The sequence below is a fragment of the Micrasema longulum genome, unplaced genomic scaffold (genome assembly GCF_059751315.1).
Source record: "Micrasema longulum isolate JH-2025_06_02 unplaced genomic scaffold, ASM5975131v1 h1tg000341l, whole genome shotgun sequence".
Classification (NCBI taxonomy): Eukaryota; Metazoa; Arthropoda; class Insecta; order Trichoptera; family Brachycentridae; genus Micrasema; species Micrasema longulum.
The window spans coordinates 619,548-642,427 of record NW_028277544.1 but is presented as its reverse complement, the minus strand read 5'-3'; the positions used below and the strand labels follow the sequence as shown (position 1 = coordinate 642,427).

The 22,880-nt window shown below is 32.9% G+C and overlaps 1 protein-coding gene and 1 long non-coding RNA gene across 11 annotated transcripts in view; both read left to right on the top strand.

The window, feature by feature from the left end:
* The window catches only part of LOC148282294 (uncharacterized), a 232,300-nt gene that overhangs the window by 161,797 nt on the left and 47,623 nt on the right, over nucleotides 1-22,880 (top strand). The gene's annotated exons all lie outside the window — the stretch shown is intronic.
* Nucleotides 1-22,880, top strand: part of Arms (Ankyrin repeat-rich membrane spanning) — a 116,480-nt gene that overhangs the window by 89,997 nt on the left and 3,603 nt on the right. For 9 of the 10 annotated variants that reach the window (XM_088225312.1, XM_088225311.1, XM_088225310.1 and 6 more), the window contains 24 exons: nucleotides 1,552-1,661; nucleotides 2,083-2,303; nucleotides 3,433-3,590; nucleotides 3,670-3,873; nucleotides 3,965-4,108; nucleotides 4,243-4,375; nucleotides 4,457-4,621; nucleotides 5,291-5,498; nucleotides 6,503-6,640; nucleotides 7,461-7,628; nucleotides 7,711-7,827; nucleotides 8,053-8,254; nucleotides 8,691-8,870; nucleotides 11,074-11,277; nucleotides 11,755-11,939; nucleotides 12,564-12,643; nucleotides 14,081-14,246; nucleotides 14,536-14,714; nucleotides 14,822-14,928; nucleotides 15,146-15,289; nucleotides 15,853-16,017; nucleotides 16,647-16,752; nucleotides 16,839-16,921; nucleotides 20,804-20,897. In XM_088225312.1, the coding sequence (XP_088081438.1) occupies nucleotides 1,552-1,661; nucleotides 2,083-2,303; nucleotides 3,433-3,590; nucleotides 3,670-3,873; nucleotides 3,965-4,108; nucleotides 4,243-4,375; nucleotides 4,457-4,621; nucleotides 5,291-5,498; nucleotides 6,503-6,640; nucleotides 7,461-7,628; nucleotides 7,711-7,827; nucleotides 8,053-8,254; nucleotides 8,691-8,870; nucleotides 11,074-11,277; nucleotides 11,755-11,939; nucleotides 12,564-12,643; nucleotides 14,081-14,246; nucleotides 14,536-14,714; nucleotides 14,822-14,928; nucleotides 15,146-15,289; nucleotides 15,853-16,017; nucleotides 16,647-16,752; nucleotides 16,839-16,921; nucleotides 20,804-20,897 (3,661 nt within the window). The remainder of the gene's footprint in view (nucleotides 1-1,551; nucleotides 1,662-2,082; nucleotides 2,304-3,432; nucleotides 3,591-3,669; nucleotides 3,874-3,964; nucleotides 4,109-4,242; nucleotides 4,376-4,456; nucleotides 4,622-5,290; nucleotides 5,499-6,502; nucleotides 6,641-7,460; nucleotides 7,629-7,710; nucleotides 7,828-8,052; nucleotides 8,255-8,690; nucleotides 8,871-11,073; nucleotides 11,278-11,754; nucleotides 11,940-12,563; nucleotides 12,644-14,080; nucleotides 14,247-14,535; nucleotides 14,715-14,821; nucleotides 14,929-15,145; nucleotides 15,290-15,852; nucleotides 16,018-16,646; nucleotides 16,753-16,838; nucleotides 16,922-20,803; nucleotides 20,898-22,880) is intronic. The other variant, XM_088225306.1, reaches the window with a different exon arrangement.

The following is a 22,880-nucleotide window of genomic DNA, read 5'->3' as shown; positions in this document are numbered from 1 at the left end:
ATTGTTCTTTTTTTGACATGCCTTTTTACACAGTATTTTATACACGGTACCACTGCATGGAATGTATTATAATGTAGAAGTGAGAGGTAGACTGATTATCTCACGACACTTCCACCAGCTAGATCGACTCAACAGAAACATGAAATAATAATTATTAAAACAGTATGAAATGACTTTCATTTGTAAATCAACAACACAACTAATAAAAATTCTAATAAAAAGCCTCTGATCCTATATACATATTAAAATATTTGAAATTTTCCAAACATAAATTTGAGTAAAAAGTTTATCAGCGGTTTTCTCACAGAATATGCAACAAAGGGTTAATCATTTCAAGTTAACTTCACAAGTTTTAAATTTTATTTTTATTTTTAAGTAAGTAAATATTTGCGTTTTTATGATTTACCCAAATATTTCATTTCGCGGGCCATTTTCAACGAGTTGTAAATAACTCACTATTAGAAAATAGGAATTAAGTCAGGGTAGATTGGGAATCGAACTACCGACCTTTGAGCCGCTAGTCCGAGTCAGAAAAATTTAAGTCAAGATAATTATTTATGAATTTGATTATCCATACAAGCATTTAAAATAAGATTTTACAAGATTGTCATAACAATTTATTTTCTACCAAATGTGCAGCGGATTGGTTCATCAAACATTTTATAAAATTATTAACCATTGCCAAACAAAGAGAAATGTAATTTATCAAATGTAGTTTCCTGTTCCAATAAAGAAATTCCGAGAAAAAGGGGTGTTATGTATTCCATCCTGTCGCGATGACGCGTGGAAAAAAATATTCTACAACAAATCATTGGTTGGTTAAGCCGTTCTAATATATTTGTGTTTGGTTTATCCCTTTTGTAATATTGCTTTTATCGTTGGTGGCCATGAAACCATCGTTCTTTGCCGGCAAATAAATGTCATATAAAAAAGGCATATAAAAAATACCACGGTAGATGATAAATATAGGATAGGATAGATAAAGAAAAAGAAACACTTGGAAAACGGAAATACAAAATGAATTAGTGGAATATTAACTAACTGATCTTCATTAAACGAAAGATTGTTCTAAGATTTACCCGTCAATCGTGATTCCATAACAAAAAAGATGTTCTCATATGGTGTATAATTCAACACATCACGCCATTGCTGTCTACAAGTCAATGAAAAAGTAACGCGTAAATTGACAATTCGTAAAACTAAACCAGTGCCGACCATAAATTAGTAATTGCAGATTTGCTAGTAAGTAAACTCTGTAACTAGGTACCTACTTGAGAATATACTCATTACAGTATCCACCATGTAAAAAGAGGCTCCAGTGTACTCGGCTGATTACTAAATTAGCAATTAATTGTGAAAAACGTATGCAACCCTTGTACACAGCCACATATTCGTACATAAACATTTTATAAAATATCCGGTTATTAAATTTGTAATTACCCACATTGAAAATTTATCAAATATTTTTATAAATATCTCGTATTATGTACCTGTGTCAAAGACACTCACGGTGAATCCTGTTGAACTTAATCGGTTTATTTTATTCTTTAGGGCGGCTGGACTCCCTTAATGTGGGCATCGTACAAAGGACATGAAGATGTGGTTAACCTGCTTTTGGAAAAGGGTGCTGACGTAAACGCTCATGGAAATTACCATATTAGGTATGTTTGTATAACTTTTTACTTCTCTATTTCCCTTTGTGATAAATTAACATGATAGTAGAAGTAAGAGAATCAATTTAATATTTCCCTTGACACAAGGCATCTCGGTAAGGGAACATTATTCCTAATAAAAATGAATAAAAGTAAAAATAATTGTCATTGTATCTGTCTAATCTTTCTGAATATATATATTTTCATTTCAATATTGAAATCCAGTTCATGAATATAGTATAAAATCAAAATTGTTTATTACGTACATGTATATACACATTTTTTAATTGGTCAAAGGGTTAAAGCGTAGAAAAAAACAAAGGAAACTTCCCTTAAATTATTGTGCGTATGATAAAAAGAATCCTGTTTCATTGTCGTTGTTTCCCTATCAGGCATCACCCAGTAATTAAAATATCAATTTTATTTTCAGTTCTCTGGTGTGGGCAGCGGGCCGCGGCCACTCGGGCATAGTGGAGCGGCTGCTGGCCAGCGGCGCGAGACCCAACAGCGGAGACAAATATGGCACGACGGCTCTTGTGTGGGCTGCCCGCAGGGGGGACACAGCGGCCGTGCGTGCCCTCCTGGCCTCGGGGGCCACTCCTGACCAGGCGGGCATGTACTCCTGGACCGCCCTACTGCAGGCTACTCAAGGTTTGTCACTTTACAGACATTAATAAAATTGGGGTCAATGCTATATAAGCTCCTGACGCCACTGCCACCTGTGAAGATCTGTGGTGACGAGACTTCCAATGAAGGAAATAGATCGCACTGAGAAAAGCAAGTACGAGGTGTATTCTGAACTTATGTTCCGTTTGTATTTCTTATCATCGCAGCGCTGCAATTGCAGTTTCACGCATACATGGTACTTACCTTGACCTATTGAGGAGTTGACACCATTATGAGTTAGCTGACTATTGTGTACCCTTTGTGGTGCTTGTTTGAAATGTCAAATAAAATTGGAAATCCCGCCGCCTGTAATTTGTTTCGTCAATGTGAAGATCATCAAAGCAATCCAGGAGTCTGTAAAGTCTACGGAGGACATGTGATAAGTCATTCAATGGTATGGAGATGGATGAAACAGTTTAGTGAAAGCTCTATATGGAATTTCTCCGAATTTCAAGATCACTTCTTCATGAAATAGACATGAAAAACTGGATCTTCTAAAACCTGCTCAGAGGAAGCAGAAATTGTAAACTTTTGGTTTTATTTAATGTTTTCTTCACTTGCACGAACCGATTCATTACTAACCAAAGGTGGACGTCTGCTTAGTTCGTCATCGTTCACATTATCACAACCTTCATTTAACTGTCTCACCCACCCCCTGGTCATTGAATCACTTATCACATATTCTCCATACACTTCACATATCTGTTGATGAATGTGAACTGGTTTAACGTTCTTCTCATCGAGAAAAATAATTCAGGCCTTATCTGACAAGCGGCGGAATTTTCAATTTTTTAAAGTATTTTGAACAAGCACCGAGAAGCATACACAACAGTTAGCTAACTCATAACGGCGTCAAATCCTTCTCCATTGATCAGGGTAAGTACCAAGCATGAGGGAAACTGCAATCGCAGATCTGCGATGGCATATACAAACAGATATTTCTTTAGGGATATACCTTGCATATACACTATGTACTTGAAGCGCAGTGTTCGTCTTTGTTTTGGGAATGGAGTTGCGGTAATGTCTCAAATATATTAAACTTTATTAATTTAACTTTTTGTGTTTTTTAAATGCATACATATAACTATTTTATGACACTTTTTTTTTATTTCAGGAAACCATATAGAAATAGTACAAATGTTATTAGAGCATAAGCCAAATGTTAATGCTTTAGATAAAGATGGTTGTACAGCTCTTGCGATAGCTTGTAAGGATGGTTACTATGAAATATCTGCCGCTCTCCTAAACAGTGGTGCTTACATCAATATACAGGTATACAGTCAAAACTTTTAAGGCAATTTTTAATTTAATAATTTTGATTTGAGTATTTTTTAACAAATTTTGTTTTCAGGATCGTGGGGGAGATACATGCCTTATTCACGCTGTTAAAGGAGGACATAGAACTGTAGTGGAAGCTTTACTAAAGAAATATGCTGATGTTGATGTTTTAGGAAAAGATAGAAAGACTGCTGTGTATACTGCTGTAGAAAAAGGACAAACTGCCATTTTAAAATTATTATTACAATCAAACCCAGATCTTGAATTATCCACTAAGGTAAATCTCTGATCATTGTGTTTCAAATGAATTAATTTTATTAGCTATTTATTGCGTGTATTATTTATTCATTTATGTGCTCGCATTTTAGGATGGGGATACACCTTTGCTCAGAGCGGTTAGATCCCGAAATGCCGATATGGTGCAATTATTATTAGACAAAAAGGCTAGAGTTAATGCTGCCGATAAAAAGGGGGACACCTGTCTACACATTGCTATGAGAGCTCGCTCAAAGGTGATTAATAATTCAAACACAAAGTTCTTTAAAAACGAACCACTATTTCTAGTGTCATAGTTTTGTTTTAAATTATTTCCTTCTTTTATTTTTTTATGGTTTTTACATTTATTTCTGGTTATGTTCCATCGCAGGCCATCGTTGAAATTCTGCTTAGAAATCCAAAACACAGCCAGTTATTGTATCGGCCTAATAGAGCTCAGGAGACCCCTTACAACATAGATATGAACTATCCAAAGACTATTTTAGGACAGATATTTGGAGCACGTAAGTTTTTGTACAAATCATAATATAGCCTTGCTGTAACATACTAGATGTGGTATTTATATTACTCTTTGTTATTTTTAGGCCGACTGAACACTAATGAAGACAATGAAAGCTTATTAGGATATGAATTGTATAGTAGCGCTCTTGCCGATATGCTCTCAGAGCCTAGCCTTTCTATGCCGATAACAGTCGGTCTTTTTGCTAGATGGGGCTCAGGAAAATCATTTCTGCTTAATAAACTTAGAGGTAAAACCATTTTTCAATTCCCATTCCAATTTATTAATCCCTAAAAATTATTTTATACTTCAAAAATTTTACTCTTAAAATTGATTTATTTTACACTGTATACATGTACAGTTTTCATACATATAAGGGCGGGCATATTACCTTAAGGCAATTGTAATATCATATTTGATTCCTCGGTATCCATATATTTGGAAAAAAAATGACAATTATGTTTTATTGAAAAATTAATAAAAAAGGGTAAATTGAAAACTTGCTTAACTGATTGATACATTTTTTTTAAATCTTGAACTTTTAATTTGTTGGAAAGGTTAAATTTTAAAATAATATAAAATGTATGTTTAAAGCACTAACTTCGTGGTTATTCATTTTATAATTAATGCCAAAATATAAACATTTTGTATTTAACCATTTATTATGGCATGTGGAGCTTCAAAACCAGTCAGTTAAAAATAAGTAATAAATTATTAAATTACAGGGTATTTTTATTTTAATTATTTAAAATCTTATTTTTCATCCAGATTAAACCTGTTTGTTTAATAGATTTAATCTTTAACTTGTAAATATACATATTTAGTTTTTTTTTTAATGACATTGGAATATGAAAATTGGATTGCTGTGAGATTGGTTCATTTGCCAATAAAAAAATCACTTGAATTTTGATTCTTACAGAGGAAATGAAAAATTTTGCCCGCCAGTGGGTGGAAGTGGGCTGGGATTGGAACTGGGCAGTCGGGTGGGGAGTGTGGCACGCCGCCATACTGGGCGGCCTGGTGGCCATGGTTGGGGGGGCGTCCTGGCTACTGGCCGTGGCCTTGACGGCCCTTCTCTTCGTGCTCCTTTATGTCCTGCTGCTTAGCCTGTGGTACGCCAGCCGCAAGTGAGTCATTGTTAAAACTTCATGGGTTGAAATCAATTTAGTATATTTATGTATCTATAAAAATATTATTTACAATCGAAGGATACATGGCGAAAACGGGATCTTTGCATTTTTTTCGATTTCCGAAACATTAATGCCATTTTTTTCTCCTAAAAGAGTTTTATAGAATGGAATTTTCAAAACGAATTAAATCTCTCTGATTTGTCAACAATGTACCTATATTATTTGTTGTGTGGAATGCAGGTTTTATGTCTGATGGTAGAGTATTAGATAATTACATAGATGGCGCTCCAACTCGCTTGTGGATGGTTTCTCAAATTCGTAACATAAATACAAAAATCAAAAAATGTTACCTGGTGTGGATATTCGCTAACAAGCGGAATGGGGAATGTTGTAGTACTTAAAGTGGCCACTTAACCCAGCCAATGACAGGTCATAAGCCCTGTAAACGCTCGAATATCCATAATCCTGAATTTGAAAAAATTCTACCTCATCTCTGTAGGGATATAAATAAAAATATTAGATAATTGATTAGAAAAATTGATATTTATAAAAATAATCCATATCCGTTGTTTAGGTGGGTTAGCTTTATTTATTAGTGGAGTAGAATATTAATGTTTATTTATAACTTTGCGTTTTTGTTTTTGATTCTATATTTTATCAATTAACTTCTCACCATATCCATTATTATTGGCAATCTGTTTTATTGTATGTACCATATGTTTAGATTTAATATTTAGTAGACACTGTTAAAATAAAATAGAATAATATTCATTAGTAAATTATACCTTGATAAGGAAGCTTGGTGTAGTTTTGGAACCGGCCATTAAAAAATATAAGTGATTGAAAGCAATGTTTTTATTTTAATTTTAATTCAATTATATGTACCTTAAATATCTAGCATTTTTATAAAAAAATATAAATATTGTGTACCTAATTGTTTTATTCTGTTAATGCTTTGAATCTACTTAGGTGTGCTGATGTTCGTGTTGTTTTCTTTTCAGATATGAATGGTCCTGGCCTTATTCTGTGATGTTAGCTTTAAGTCACAAATTTAATTCTCTCAAACTAGTACTCCAAGTTGTTTTCTGTCACCCCCCGGGTCCACAGTGTTCGCACTCTTTACCTGCCCAACCTATAAGGTATGCACTCAATACTACCATTTTTGAAATTCATGTTCCTCAGAATTATTGCTTATACAGTCAACCTTCCTATATCGCGATAAATTCATTCCGCGCTATAAGAAACTCGGAAAAAACACAAATCAGATTCAGTGATGACACACTTGCCATGTCCGCCTAGATCGTGCCATGATTATACCTATTGTACATTTAAATAGATTCTAAGATTGTTTAGGTTAAGTATGTAAATTCATTGTATTATATATCTTTAATGCCAGTCTATGAGCGCTTTCATAAGCCTGTTGATTGGCCTAAAAAATATATATATGCTGCATATTTCACATAATAAAATTGTAAACTAAAAAAACGGTTTCCAACAAAAAAACTTTTTTTTTTTTTTTTAAAAGAAATATTTGTGTTCTTATGATTTACCCAAATATTTAATTTTGAGGGCCATTTTCAACGAGTTGTAAATAACTCACTATTAGAAAATGGAATCGAGTTGGGGTAGAGTGGGATTCGAACCACGGACCTTTGGTCCGTGAGTCCGAGACACTAGCCACAGGACCACAACCCGATTTACTTAATTTAATACACAATATTAGATGCTTTTCATTCATCATTACTGTCATGTATTATTGGCCTAACCCTTTTTATTCCCTGGGGAATTGCCTGATTGTACATAAATGACATTTGTATTTCCCAATCGAACAACCTGCAGATGAACGCAAGAAGTGAACTTTTCAAGGCATTTATTTTGTTGGAATGTTGTCTTGTACGAACAACGGGTTATGTGGCTAACCACACTCGGTTAATATTTCTCCGCTTATCTTCTTTCCAGATTTCATTTTACAGACCAGGCAAAAAGCAGCACTCAGGAGGGAGAAGCCTCTGTTATACAAATGATGGTTAGTTTATCAGAAGCGCTTGAAAACCAGTATGGACGACTATGTACAAGACTTTACCGGGCTTTCAGGCCTAAACCTATACGAGCTACCGCCGATTGGAGGTACACCCTATATATACATCACCAATTTGCGATTCAGCATCTAAGAACGATTTGTTTCACTGTGTTTTTTTTTTCCTTCCAGGTGGCGTAGAATATGTTGCATTCCTCATGTTATGACATTTGAACTGTGCTTTATATTTGTCATATTAGCTATATCTATGTTAGTTGTATATTTAAGAGACGGCCAGTCAGATCCGCAGTAAGTAATTAAAAATACATCAATTTGTGTTATTATTTTAATGTTGAGATTATCCTTTATAAACAATTTATAATAAATAACCAATTTGATTAAGACAACATCTTAATTGTTTTTCAATAGATGTAACGAATCTTTTTCTGATAAGTATAATGAAAAATAATATGTTGTGGACAATGGTATTTTGGCTCAACTCCTTATTTATATTCTCCTTTTTGGTTTTATTAGGAATTTAAAAATTCAGGAAGGCATCTTGATTGGACTGGGTGCAGTTTTAATGTTAACCGCTGTAGCTAATCTGTACACTTGGGGAAGAATCGGTGCAGCTCTCATTCTTTCTCCCAGATCACATCTCAAGAGAAGTGTGGACAGACAGCCAGAAGGGTTCTTGCAAGCTCTTAGACCTGAAGTTACACTTCTGACAGACATGGTAATTGTTATACTCTGTTTTATAATTGGTATGCAATACACACTTCCTTTCTTTAAAATATTTAGTTATTTGTATGTATATTGATTTTTACATTAAGTGGCACAAAAAGATAACCTGGTTATAAAATATGTCTTATCTATTGTTAATCATTCTGGATACTTATGTTTAGATTGACACTATTTTTAAATATGTACTATGCAATATTTTCCATCTAAATTGAGATCCTAGAATTGATTCCCAACTGAAATGATGGACTCTGAACATGATACCTAAAGCATAAAACTAATATTTTTTGTAGTGTTCGATACCTAAAGCATAAAACTAATATTTTTGTAGTGTTCGATACCTAAAGCATAAAACTAATATTTTTGTAGTGTTCCAGTAGCAGAATCCTATATACAATTAGGTTTATGTTTTTTTTGTTTAATTTATGCAGGTAAAATGTTTAGATGCCTTTACTGGTCAACAAACTCGATTAGTCGTCGTTGTGGATGCGCTCGATAGCTGCGAACAAGACAGAGTGCTCATTGTATTGAATGCCATCCATACACTCTGCTCTGATCAGCATAGTCCCTTTGTCATAATTCTAGCCATTGATCCTCACATCATCAGCAAGGTGAGTGCCACTGTATTTGATAATACCCACAAAATAACTACGGATCTATTTTATCAGATTTGTTAAATATTTTTGTATGTCCTGACAGGTTGCTTGGGAGGAGGTTAGTTCAGACTGGTCGTACTTTGAGTTTCCTAACTTGTGGTTGTGCCAGTTTGCGTGTTAGATCATCTTGTCACTAATGATATCAGATATTATCAATACCATTGGCTTAATGCAAGGAGAATCAACCATTTTAAATATGTAGTTAACTCTGCTGTGGCCATGCGGGATGCATATTTATGTAACATATTGACCATAGAATATCCCGAAATTTATGTTAGTGTGTAACTTAAACTTCGTGAGAAATATGAATTATTTTTATTTTTTATTTTAATAGCGAAGTATATTTTTTTTTAATATTTACAATGGAAACAACAAATGTCCAAAGGTGTTTCGTTTCAATATTGCAAAATTAGATTGGGTTCATATGTACCCCTTGCTGCCACTAATGTCACCTTCTGGGGCCCGACCTCTACAGTGTTAAATAGAACATAAATAGGTTTATGGTAGGACATTTATGGAATACATAACATGTTTTATCTTTCTAAGTATGTAGTAACTCTCTGATTGACAAATATAACTTTAGTCAGTTGTTACTGTACGAGGGTTGCTACTTAAGTTTTGAGATAGACAAGTAAAAACAAATATTTATAATCGAAAATGGCTTTATTGTTTTTCAAAATATTCTCATTGAAGGTCAATACACTTTTGCATGCGTTTGAACCAATTTTCGAAGCACTTTTTCCAGTCCGATTGAGGTACCTCCAAAACATGTGATTTGAACGTATCAACTGCTTCTTCAGGCGTCGAAAAACGTTGACGTCGCAATTTACTTTTGATATGCGGAAATAAGAAAAAATCATTGGGTGCCAAATCAGGACTGTACGGCGGATGACCCATCAATTCGATGTTCTGAATGCTTAAAAATTCTCTTGTTTGAGCTGATGTGTGACAGCTTGCATTGTCATGGTGGAGAATGATTCATCTTCTGCAATTAGTTTCCCTTATTTTTCCGAACACTTCTGGCAAACAAATGGTGATTTACCATTCAGAATTGACCGTTCTACGTTGCTCTAATGGAACGGTGGCAACATGTCCAGTTATTCCAAAAAAACAGGCGACCATTTGCTTCGAAGTGCTTCGTGCGCGAACAACTTTTGTTGGATTTGGCTCGTCTTGAAAGACCCATACAGTCGATTGTTGTTTAGTTTCGGGTTCAGATGCATAGATCCATGATTCGTCACCTGTCACGATCGTACAGACGTCTTTGGAAGCACCGTGATTGAATTATTTTAGCATTTGTTTGACCAATCGACACAAGCCTTTTTTTGAGCGACTGTCAAATTATGCGGTATCCAACGCAAACAAATCTTTTTGACGACCAAATATTCAAGCAATATTGAATGTATGCTAGTGGGACTAATGCCCAAGCATGCCTCAATCTCACGGTATGTCACATGACGATCTTGAAATATCAGTTCACGCAAAGCATGGATTTTTTCTCGAACAACAGCCGATTTTGGACGACCTTCACGAAATTCGTCCTGTAACGAAGTACAACTACGATTGAATTCAGAAAACCAGCTAAACACGGCGGCTCGAGATGGTGCTTTATCACCAAAAGTCACAACAAGTTGATCGGCACACTGTTGTTGGTTTAAATGTTCACGATTTAGTTCCCTTTTTTTAACAAAATTAATTTTTTATGTATCTATAAACAACACAAATATCACTCATATGACAAAATGTTCTGAGTACGTTTACCATTAAAAATGGCAACCTTTACAATGACAATGTCAGATTTGACATATTGCCATATCTCAAAACTTAAGTAGCAACCCTTGTATAATCTCTGGCAAGTATCGTATCATAATAATGATGGAAGCTATTTTTTTTTGTCAAAAGTAAAACAGTACTCTAAATACATATGTATGTAGGTACACCATAAAAATACTGAATGTATTATGAATTATTATCTTCATCAATTAGTTTTAATGATAAATATATCAGTCAGTTGTGACTTCTTATACTAAGCCGGTGATATTGTCATTTTTAAATTACATGATTTCTAATGATTACATTTCATGTGTGGAATACTTCTGTTATTATTTTGTATTTCTTAGAACAGATAGTGTGAAATGAAATTTATATTCGTTTTTAGGCTGTTGAAGTGAATAGTAGAAGAGCGTTTACCGAAAGTAATATTGGAGGTTGGGACTATTTGAAAAATATGGTGCAATTGCCGTTTTACCTGCAGAACTCTGCACTTAGGAGAGTCAAAATAGCCCAGCAAACTTCACAACGAAAACTACAGTTAAACGCTCTTTCCGGTAACGATGAGATCACAGCTTCACTTCAAAGATCGGTAATTTGCGTATTTATTATTAAATCTAAACTAATTACATTTCCCATTTTCCTAATTGTCCTTTAAACTAAGCAGCCTTGTATCGAATGACAAATGTACATGTTAAAATATTTGTATAATATTTGTTTTATATTAAATTGGATGGAATATGTAAATGTAAAATAGCCTTGAAAGGGGATACCCCAGTCCGCATCAAACCATCAAATCAATTATACTATCCAAATTAAATACAAAACTACCTGCTTAGATTATTTTCGCTTCCTAAATTATAAATGAAAATTAACATGCCATATTATATACTTTGCCTTGTTAAGAGTTTCACTGGTACACGAGTAGGTATTGAAATCAATATTTAAGTTCATACCTTATTTATGAACTTTATTTTCAATGTACCAGCAGTCTTTTCACGCTTTCATTTGCTATTATGTACAAATGAGAAGTAATTAAATAGGTTTGATTACTTATCTCACTTTATAGGTATCTGCTAGGCGTCTCTCATCCGCTTCTGAACTGATGTCCAGTCAGGAAAAGCTCAAAGGACTCGGCACAAGTGGAAGTACGAGAGGAGCTAGGAAACTAAAGATATCTGAATCAGTTGCTTCATCGATGAACTCCAATCTACATCGAGTAGGGCTCACTAGTGGTCCTGCTGATCTCAACAGGTTAGAAACGAGAAGTCAAATAAATATATTGTCATTTTTATATTTGAAGCGCAAACTTTGTGGTTATTCATTATAAGTAAATAAATAAAACAACTTTGTTTTAACCACAATTTCTTTTTTTTCACCGACCGGTTTTAAAATTTAAACAAGCTTCTTTCTCAAGGTTTACTTAACCAATGAATTCTTTCCTATTTTATTTTATGTTTTCAATATGCTTCCAATAAAACAAATAATACATCAAGTCTTTTTTTAAATAAATTAATAAGAAAAAAATAATCAAATAAACAATATATCTTTTAGTCTACTCGTGTCTAGTTTCGAATGTATGCCGCTCATATTACCACCCTTACAAGAAAAAAAAACTTGATTTATTTGTTTCATTGGCAGCATACCGATAACATAAAATAAAATAGGAAAGAATTCATTAGTTTGGTAAAACTTGAGAAAGAAGCTTGTTTAGCTTTGAAACCGATCGGTAGGAAAAAAAAAGTGGTTAAAAACAAATTTGTTTTATTTATTTTATTAAAAATATTGTATTGATTTTGTGCTGTATTGATCTAAAGGTGTTTTGTTGTGTGATTTGCACCCACAAAGATGATTGTTTTATTTGACTTTTTTTTTTAGAGTCTTACTAACTGATGATTACTTCAGCGACGTTAATCCTAGAAGTATGCGTCGTCTTATGAATGTCCTGTATATCACTGGTGGGTTCTTTATTTTTTATTTTACTTAATATTATAAATACAAATTCCGCTTCATGGTCAGTCATCTGGCATGAGGTTCTGCGTTAAATTCCCAGCAAAGCTGATGTAGTTTTCATAGTCTGAACTGGCACCGTAATCGTATGATTGATAACTGTCCCTTAAATATTACAAATTATCAAAATACTTTGTAATGCAATGCAATGCACCATTAGGTATGAATGATATTAAATTAGCTAAAAATGAGACAAAGAAAAACTTGTTATTTTATATATCTTCACTATTAGATCATTCATTCATTTAACATAATTTAAATTAGTTTCTTAACTAATTACTATGCTCTAGCGCAATCAATTATCAATGACGGAATCATAGGATGGGAAGGAACAAGAAAACCACATTAGTAAAAGCGCAAAAAGCCTTACTGAGAGTAGCCAACAGCCCTACCGATACTCTATAGACAGACTTTTTACAGAATTTCCAGTACTAGACATAAGGCATATAAAGACAATGTTAAGTCACTCTCATTAAAAGCTCGGTAGACATAATGATGGACAACAAATTTACGACACTAGGCAATGACAAAAAACAATACCTCCGCTACCAAAGAAAAAAACAAATTACGGACAAAGACACTATAATTTTCTGGCCCCTAAGCTATACAACTTTTTGAGTATGGATATATCGGTAAGAAAAATGAAAAGCAATGTTTAAAATTCTAGTCCATAAATGGATTACTAAAAGGATTGGACGGGAAGCTGAGGAATATGTTTCATATATCAGAATATAATCTTAATTTCTTGAAAGTTCTTTCTCATTTTATTAATGTAGGTATGGTTTATTTTATTTTTTCATATTTTGAACTTCTATAATATTTTGATGCGTCTTGACAATTGATTTGAAAGTATGTAGGTACTATTATGTATAAAATAAATAATACACTGACACTCCGGAACGTGCCTGTGGGCCAGTGGAGTGGCCACATCCATAAACAAAAAAGAAATGATATTGAACGTACCTATTGTATAAACATTTTTTTCGTAAACTATGTATTTGTATTATATATTGGATTAAATAACAATTTTGTTGGTGTGTGCATGAGTGTCCTTCACTAAATATACAAAGAAATTGTCAATATTTCTGTACATACTGTTGGTTTACCCAATAAAATAAATAAATAAAACAATTTCACTATTTTTAACACAAGTATGGTATATGCCACAACTTTTCACCCGGGCTTTTAAGTGATTTTTATGCAATGTGTATAAAAATAGGTTATACATTTATTTATTAATACACCTTAGATTCCGACACTCGTCCACTCCTAATGATGTATAAATCACTGCGCCAGATTGTTTCTTGTATTATGCGCAAAGCTTTTCAAGGTAGTAAGAAGTACAAAGTTATAAGACACACTGTACGTATCTGTTTTTTTTTCAGGTCGGTTACTAAAGGCTTTCCAAATAGAATTCAACTGGCATAACTTGGCATCGTGGGTCAATCTCACAGAACAATGGCCATTTAGAACTTCTTGGATTATTCTGCACCATGAGATGTTTGAAGAGCACATAGAGGATAACACATCTCTAAAACAAATATACGACAAGTATGTATATCATTTTCTTTATCGCAGATAGTAATTTTACTCGTAATCTGTTGACCTTGCTCTAACTTTATGAAATTAATAGTAAGAACAGTAAATAAATCGGGTATTCTGCTTGGGGAGAGTTTTTATTTTTTTTTAGCTTCATTTCTTTTGTTTGTCTTAACTGTTGCTTATTTTTTATGCAGATTAAATTTTATAAGATTAAAAAAAATCTATGAAATCAACATGTGCCCTGTTGTTTTTTGTATCCGAGTTTTAAAGGTATTAAAATAGAGTTATCAAATTTCAGGGTCCGCCCAAATATCCCTATTCTTCGAGAAGCTGAACCTTTGATGGAACTAGATAGAGATGAGCGTAAACTAGATGTCTTCTTAGGTTTCCATAGGACAAGTTTACTCGCCGCTGATCTTAAAATATTTCTTCCGTTCACAATAAATCTGGACCCCTACATCAAGAAAGTAATCAAAGGTGCTTAACAAAACATTTTTCTTTTCTTTTGTTTAAATTAATTTTATTATATTTTTAAACATCTCATTAAAATCACTCTTCCTAAATAGATGTCATTTCTGTTATAGACGAACAACAACACTATGTCATGGACAATAATGAATCGCCCATAGTTAACCATCCAGTAATCCCGCCGAGACCCTATAACAATCCTAAATTGTATCACCGAAAACAGGTTTGTATTTAGCTCAACCAATGACCTATAGTTAAATAGACTTGTTACAGGTGTTTAATAGATGGCATTTCAATTTGTAGGTAATTGCCCTTCTTGCCTTCATTCTCTAATGGACTTTTGTCATCATCGGAGATTAGAGAATGCTATATTTATATTACAACTGTGGGTTAGAAAATAGTGCATGGTATCAAAATAAAGTACGAGTGTTTTATTTTAGCAGCGTGCCCCCACATTGCCCCCTATTTATGGGGGGGGCACACCGGGAGCGTGGCCCGGCTGGCCCGAGCAAACCCCGAATGTCCTCACGGGAGGCCCCACTCCAGCCCCTTCGCAGCAACCATTCAACTACTCTCAACTCCATGTAAATATTGAAAACTATTGACAAATACAATATGGAATTGAATTTGGAAATTTAACTTTTTTTTTATCAAATATTTTCAAGACTCATGGAAAATATTTTTAAAACGAAATTTATATGTCTAAGACTTGTATATTTACATGACTTATGACCTCTTACTGACCGGTTTAAGTAATCACTTAACACACTATAACATTAACCATTCTGCCCATGTTTGAACATCATAAAAAAAATATCTATTTCTATTGAAAATATTTCTCAATCTTAATTTATACAGTCAATTGGATTTGTTACAATTGTTGTCATTTTGTAAGAATAAATGATGTATATGTTTCTTTTAATGAATGACCATAGAAAATTTTGATAGTCAACATAACGAGCCCGTTTTTGATGTTTACTCTTCATCTATAAAATCTATTTTTATTTTTTAATAAAAGTTTAAAAAATCATTAAATAAAAAGTAGAATTTACTCATTATTTGGTAATATTTTCAAACTGAAAATGAAGTTCAGTTGAGGTAGTAATTATTTATTGAAAATTTTCCACAATGTGATGATTATTTCCAGGGAGACTTGGGAGATGTGTATCTATCAAAGTTGGGAGTCAGCGGTGTTTGTTCTCTAGTAGAGAGAGAGTTACCATCTGCGAGCACTGCCATAACAACACTTCTCAGGCAACATAATATTTCCGGAAAAGTTCTACTCCATTGTGACTTAAATGACCTCAAACAGGTAAACTTATATCACTTTTTAGATATCATTTTTACATAATGTAAATAAAACTGTAGAAAATAAAGTTTCCATTGGAAGTCTTTCCTGTTCTATTTAGTTAAATTATTTATATTTTTTAGTAATATGTATTGGATATTTTTTTTTCGCATAATACAATTTTAAATTCAAATAAAGATGAAAATATTTTTTGGAATGAGTTTGTTTTTTTCGTGTTCATAAGAAGAAAATACTTTTAAAAAAACATATATATCCAACAAATGTCTTCCGCGACTAGCAGCGACGCAGGGTATTCTGTCGGTCCAATTTTTGGCCTTTCCAATGAATCGGGGCATTATTTCCAAAATGTTTTGTGTTAAATTGGCTTCCAATGTTTCAAGAGTTGTCGGTTTGTTTCCATAGACCATGGACTTAAAATAGCTCCATAGGAAACAATCCAATGTCGTCAAATCACTTGATATTTCAATAAATGGGACATGCCATAGCTTTTTGCCCATCAAATATTTTGTTTTGTTTTGTTTGTTTTAATGCTAAAAATGTGAACTTTGTTCAAAATCACTTCGATTTACTACAAAATCGCTAATTATAAAAATACAGTGCCTGATAATTAATGTTTTGACTTAATTTTCTAGGTTCTCACCCTCAATTTTGGTGATTGGGAATTATTCAAACTGTTAATACTGAGTCTTCGAGACCTTGAATCAGGAATGCCAATGATCAGCAATGTCAATATCCCAGGTAACTTTCATTAATTCACCAAAATCGATTGAGCCTATGAGTGTTATTGACTTACATTTAGGAAATATCATTTCTTCTCATTTTAGATAAAGATCGACTGGAAAAAGAACCAAAATCTCGAGTAATGCATGACCCACCGAAAAGTAAACCTTCCAATATGGAGAAGCAGGTAAATTTTAATCTGGAAATACTCTAATAAAAAATGTTAACATTGAGCTAAGGTTTATCAAATAATATGATGTGAGGTGCTGTTTAGCATATTGATATGTTTAAATTGGATGAAATTATAATTCTATCTTTGAGCCTTTTTACAAAAAAAATGCCTACTTTTTAAGTGTTCATTATTTCCTTTTTTCTAGTACAGTATTATTGCCATATTATTTATTACTCATTAAAAATAATCATATATGAAATATTTTGGTACGTACAGTAAGAATGCAAATATAAATTTATATTATAATTATTGAGTTTATATTCCGAAATTAAAATAATGTTATTAATATTTGAACTTTGTGATTTTTCCATATTAAATAGATACTACAATAAATGTAAAATGCTCTCTGGTTTCAGAACATGACTGTTCCACAGCTTCTATATTGGTAAAGCAAATAGAAATTTCATGACTAGAAAAGGGGTAAAGCTAGGGTTTCCTAGGACAGCGGTGCCCGTATTTTAACGGCCGTAGTGAACGGTGATGCGGTGGATAACCGTCGTAACGGTGACTAGAGTGTGGTTTCCTAGGAAAACGGTGTTATCAACACCATTTAACACCGTTTCACTAGGAAACCACTCTCTAGTCGACGTTACGACGGCTGTCTACCGCATCACCGTTCACTACGGCCGTTAAAATACGGGCACCGCTGTCCTAGGAAACCCTATCTTAACACATGTTAGCAGATGATGTATTTTAGATATCTACTAGTGGTGGTACACAAATGAAACTATTATTCTTTTAAACAGCCGAAACAGTTTTACCAAAAAATTAAACCGTTACTTTAAAAAAAAACTAGTCAAGATATTATTAATTCACCAATTAAACTGATTCTAAAAAAACTGTTTAAAAAAGCGTAGGCAAAACCTTGGCCTCTCCCTCTCCAGGATCGCACTATTTTTTTTTCGCTTGAAGTCGCTGCCATAAGCGAACAGCCATCCTGAGAGGGTGGGAATGGCCACGAGTTTTGCCCACGCTGCTCTAAGCTCGGTAATCGGTATTTACCGTCACATTTGTGACTGTTACTACTTTTAAACGACCAACACGCCCATCTCTAGTATCTACTTACTATTAGGTATGATTTAAAATATTTAGTGTTAGTTTATTTTTAAACTTGGACAAAGGAAGAGTCATGTTCTGAAACCGGTTGGCATATTAAATTTATTTTAGCCATTTTACACAACGAAAACATGTTCAAAATAATGTTACTGAGAATTCAAAACCACCAAACAACTCTTTTTATTATGTTACTTGCATGTTTATATTTAAATTATTTTCTTATACAGCATATAAGTAGTATAAATTAAGAAATATTACATTTCATAAAAGTTAATGTTCTGCTCAATTAAAAAATTTCACAAAAGTGATTATGATTAGGAAAAAGATATATGTACCTACATTCAGTTGAAATGAAATCTAATTTGTCACTACAATAACCAGTATTGTGTTGACTCGCATGTAGCTACAATATGTAGTATGCAACGTTTGTGTAGCGACACTTGTAATTCTAGTAGTAACAATGTATTTATCTTTCTTTATTTGCACTTTAACTTGGATAGAAGTACGGGATGGAGTATCAGGAATATCAGGTAATAGAAACTGCACTAATGAGCACACACATGCTAATGTGACACTTAACAGTTTTTTTCTTCAACACTACATCCATATTTTTTATTTAACAAACTCTTAAGCTCATATTTCATGGGTCAGAAAATGGTACAAGTTCTTATGTCAATATTAATAATCCTTGTGCCAAATCTTGGGCCATTTTATGTGCTGTTTTACATAGAGCAGTTTCTGTGATTGAAAATTGCGTCGATGTTTTTGGCGCCTTGACAGATAACGGGCAGTTTTACAGTTGACAAAATGAACTATCTCATGATGACGTGACTACTGACAACTTACAATATATTATACAGCGATCAACAATCAACATCAGGTTTCTAAGACAACATGGATAGGATAGTGACAAAAATTACTCATTGACAGTTAACAGTATCGCAGCCGAGAGATTTGCGGGCACATTTTTTATCCGCGCGTAAATATCTTGGTTTAAATATTTGTTGAAAAATAAGACGAGTTCTTTTTTTTCTGAATTTGACCACAGATTTCACCCAATTTGTGTATTAAATGACAATATTTTGAGTTTGTCAAAATGTTTGTAGACATGAACTGGATTCAATCGCCTTGGGAGTTATTATTATTAATATATTGCAACAGAGATTAAGAACATTTTATAGAAGAGACAGCGGCCTCCGTGGTGCAGTGGTCAAGACGCTTGACTCACACACGAAAGGTTCCAGGTTCGATTCCCGGTGAGAACACAAAAAATAAAAATGTGATTTTTCTCATGCCTGGGTGTTCTGTGATGTAATTCACCACTGTAATTGGGCATCCTGGCCTATTGTGGTGCAAAAAAAAAATGTGTGTAACGTAGCCACTCAAACCATCCAATTACAGGTCATAAGCCCTGTAAATGCCTAGACCATTTTTTAAAAAAGAAAAAACAGAAATACTCGAGTTCTTATTATTTACTTAAATATTCCAATTTTCAGACCATTTAAACGTAAAGAACTTGTACTGTAAAGATGGAAATCGAGTTGTAGTAAAGTGGGATTTGAACCTCGGTCATTTGATTTGTTAGTCCACAATACTACCACGGGACCACAACCTAATTCATAATTTCCTTCTATAAAATGATCTTCATCTCTGTTGTAATATATTAAGACAAAATATTAATCGGGTCAAATCTTGCACAAGATCTTGTACCATTTTCTGACCCATGTAATACAACTTTACATTATCATCAGTGTGCATCGAGTTCTTAGAAAATAGTTTCTAGATGATAATTATTTTGCAGAAATAGGCCATAATTATTCAAAATCACATACAAAATGCTATGAAATGTTATAACTATTTCCTTATTAGCACCAAATACTATCGATTCGATTCTCAGTTCTTTGTTATTAACACAAAGGCAAAATTATCAGCGTTTTGCTTCAGATTCTAGTACAAGGACTATGAAATAATATTACTATTAAAGAGTTATTCATTTTTAATAGTCAACTTGCAACAATTTGTTTTTTTAATTTTATTTTTATTTTTTTACTTGACCTTTACCCTCATGTTTTATACGTTTATGATTCATATCATTGATTGTAGTGCTTTCACACTTATAGATTACGCAGACAGGTCTAATCCGAGTTGCAAGTTTAAACCCGCGCTGTGCCAGCAGGTGCCCTGCAAGACATCGGACCCTCCCTTGCATAGTTTTACTGGACATTTACAAGCTCATAATAACTTGCTAAAAATGTTGTCTTAATTCAATAATGTTATTGGTTTTCTCAAAATAAATTAACTCTGTGTTAAGATAATTTTTCACTTGATATGATAATATTTTCATGCTTTAGTTTTATGTCAGAATTTTTTTCTTAATGTGGGTTGATTTAAAATATTGTATTCTGCACATTTTATCAATTGATGTTTGTCATAATAATACAAATACTACGTATATTATAGGATTCACTATTATATATGGATAAAATAAAATACATACATCAGATATTCTTTACATAGCATAAAACTCAATATTTGAAATATTATACATTTATATAATTATTATATTAGAATGCATTAGAAATCATTAAAAAATATCCTCTAACTGAAGTTATTTATAATTTTAAAATTTTATTTAGATTTTTATCATAAATTAAAATGTTTGAGTCATCAAATTCACCTCTTATTTACTTTTGAAGACCAAAACCATAGTAATTTTTTTATTTTTGCAATTTTGCCGTATAGTTTATTTATCCGCTATATAAGAGCTGTGGTTTGTTCCAGGTGACACTTGAAGAACAAATGATATGCGGAGCATTGCAGACTCTGAACGAAGAGGCCCTAGAGGACGTATTACTGGGGGACCCTGTAGCCGCAGGTGAGCTCCTCTCCCCGCTCCCCACCATCTGCGAGCAGCACCCCCCTTCCCCCAGCACACAATACTTCTCTTCAGACCTTCCCAATTCTCAACTAACCATCCCGCTGATCTGCATGAATTGTGACGTAACACCTAATGATTCAGCCGACGAGTTAGAGGAACTCTCAGTGTCTCATATCAGCGCCCGGGAGGCGCCAAGAGTCAAGTTCGAAAAATCTACCAGAGATGAGAAGAACTTCGAACCGACAGTCATAATAATGCCCGCTGAACACAACGACCATACCATAGTCAGGGTACCTAATGATCGCAGCACTGGTGACGCACCGTATTAATAAACCTGTATTCTTCGACACTGTTAACTGCCATTTAGACTGCTACAAGAATGACGGCAGTAAGTCGTTTTATTAGTCATTTATACCCAATGGGCATTTTTAACATGAGGGGAATTATGGTAGATGCATAGTAAAAATGTTAACTAATTAAAAGTTTTTATGTTTGTGCGTTAATATTAATATGTCCTTGTGGACCTGTTGTTCTCTATACTATGAGTTTATTTAGACAATTAATAGAAAAATACATCAAACGTGGAAATCATTTCTTGTCTTTTCTATTGGATTTGTGGCAAGCAGCCTTTGCTGTTTTTTTATCCTCACTTATTGAAATTTTATACATTCGAACATTGAATTTGCTCTCCTGCAAAATAACCAAAAATGAATGGTCGTCTTCCTTGGAGCAGTCAATTTATCCATTAGTTTTATTTGTAATCATTTACATCCATACTTATTTATATTTAATATTATAAAACGTTTATGCATGTGTAGATACAAATAATTTAGTTTTGATACAAGTTAGTGTTATGTTAATTATTATTTATTTATTGTACCTGTTATTTATTCCCTATTTAATATCTTTCAACGCATGTTTTTATGACTATTTAAGAAATTCACCAAACACAGTATTACTATTAATTATGATTTTAGATTTTGTATGGTTGGTGGTGTAAAACAAAAATTGTTTATTGAAAACATAATTATATTTATATATTTTGCTATCGCAAATGTTACTTTTACACTTTATTTAAAATTACTAATTTTAAAATAACAGGAGCTCAAACAATTGGCGTTACATAATATATATTTTTTCAACACTTTTTCATCATACTCCGATTTCAGATTATTACTGATACATGGAAGAGTTCTTTTGACATTTATATAAAATGCAGTAAACATTTTTTATAAAAATATTTTTTGTTCGTCTGTTAAAGTGCCTGATAACTAATTGACAATATTAGTTTCTCTATATTTGCTGTTCATATTTCTAGTTTAAGTAGTTTTATGTATGGTTTAGTACCTGGTGATAATTATGTGTGATATATAGGAATTCCACTCTTTGCCATAAATATGGCTGTGTACTTCCTTCCCTTTGTTATGTATTTTGTTTTAAACATGTATTTTGTCAGTGCAATAAGTCTGAGTCACTTTCAATTACATTTATTTACTTTTAGCTGATAAAAAATTGTATTATGAGTTAAATTTTACTATTCCTTTCTTTGAAATAACCAATATAATCACAGAATTGGTGCTTCAAAGGTAAATTAGATAATAAAATCAAGTATATTTCATATTTAAAAATTTTGTTAATCTTTCTGTTTGCAATTCTCGTAAATAAATTATTATTTACATGCATGTTTATATTAAAGTTTTTTGGTGCTCAATATGTTTCAAAAGTTTTTTGATCCTATGTTTCCATCAAATGAAAAGGTGTTGGTCTTAGATTCTAGTTTATACATAGACTCAAACTTTTGAGCGCATTGAATACGCTTATTTATTCTAAAACGATTTTATATGTTTATTTGTTTTGTATTGCTGGCATATATTATTTTTATTATAATAAACTTAAATAATTGCTTAATGCTGAGTTTTATTTTATTTGGTGGCTGCATGAAAGCATGTTTTTTATTATATTATAACACAAAGTAGTTAG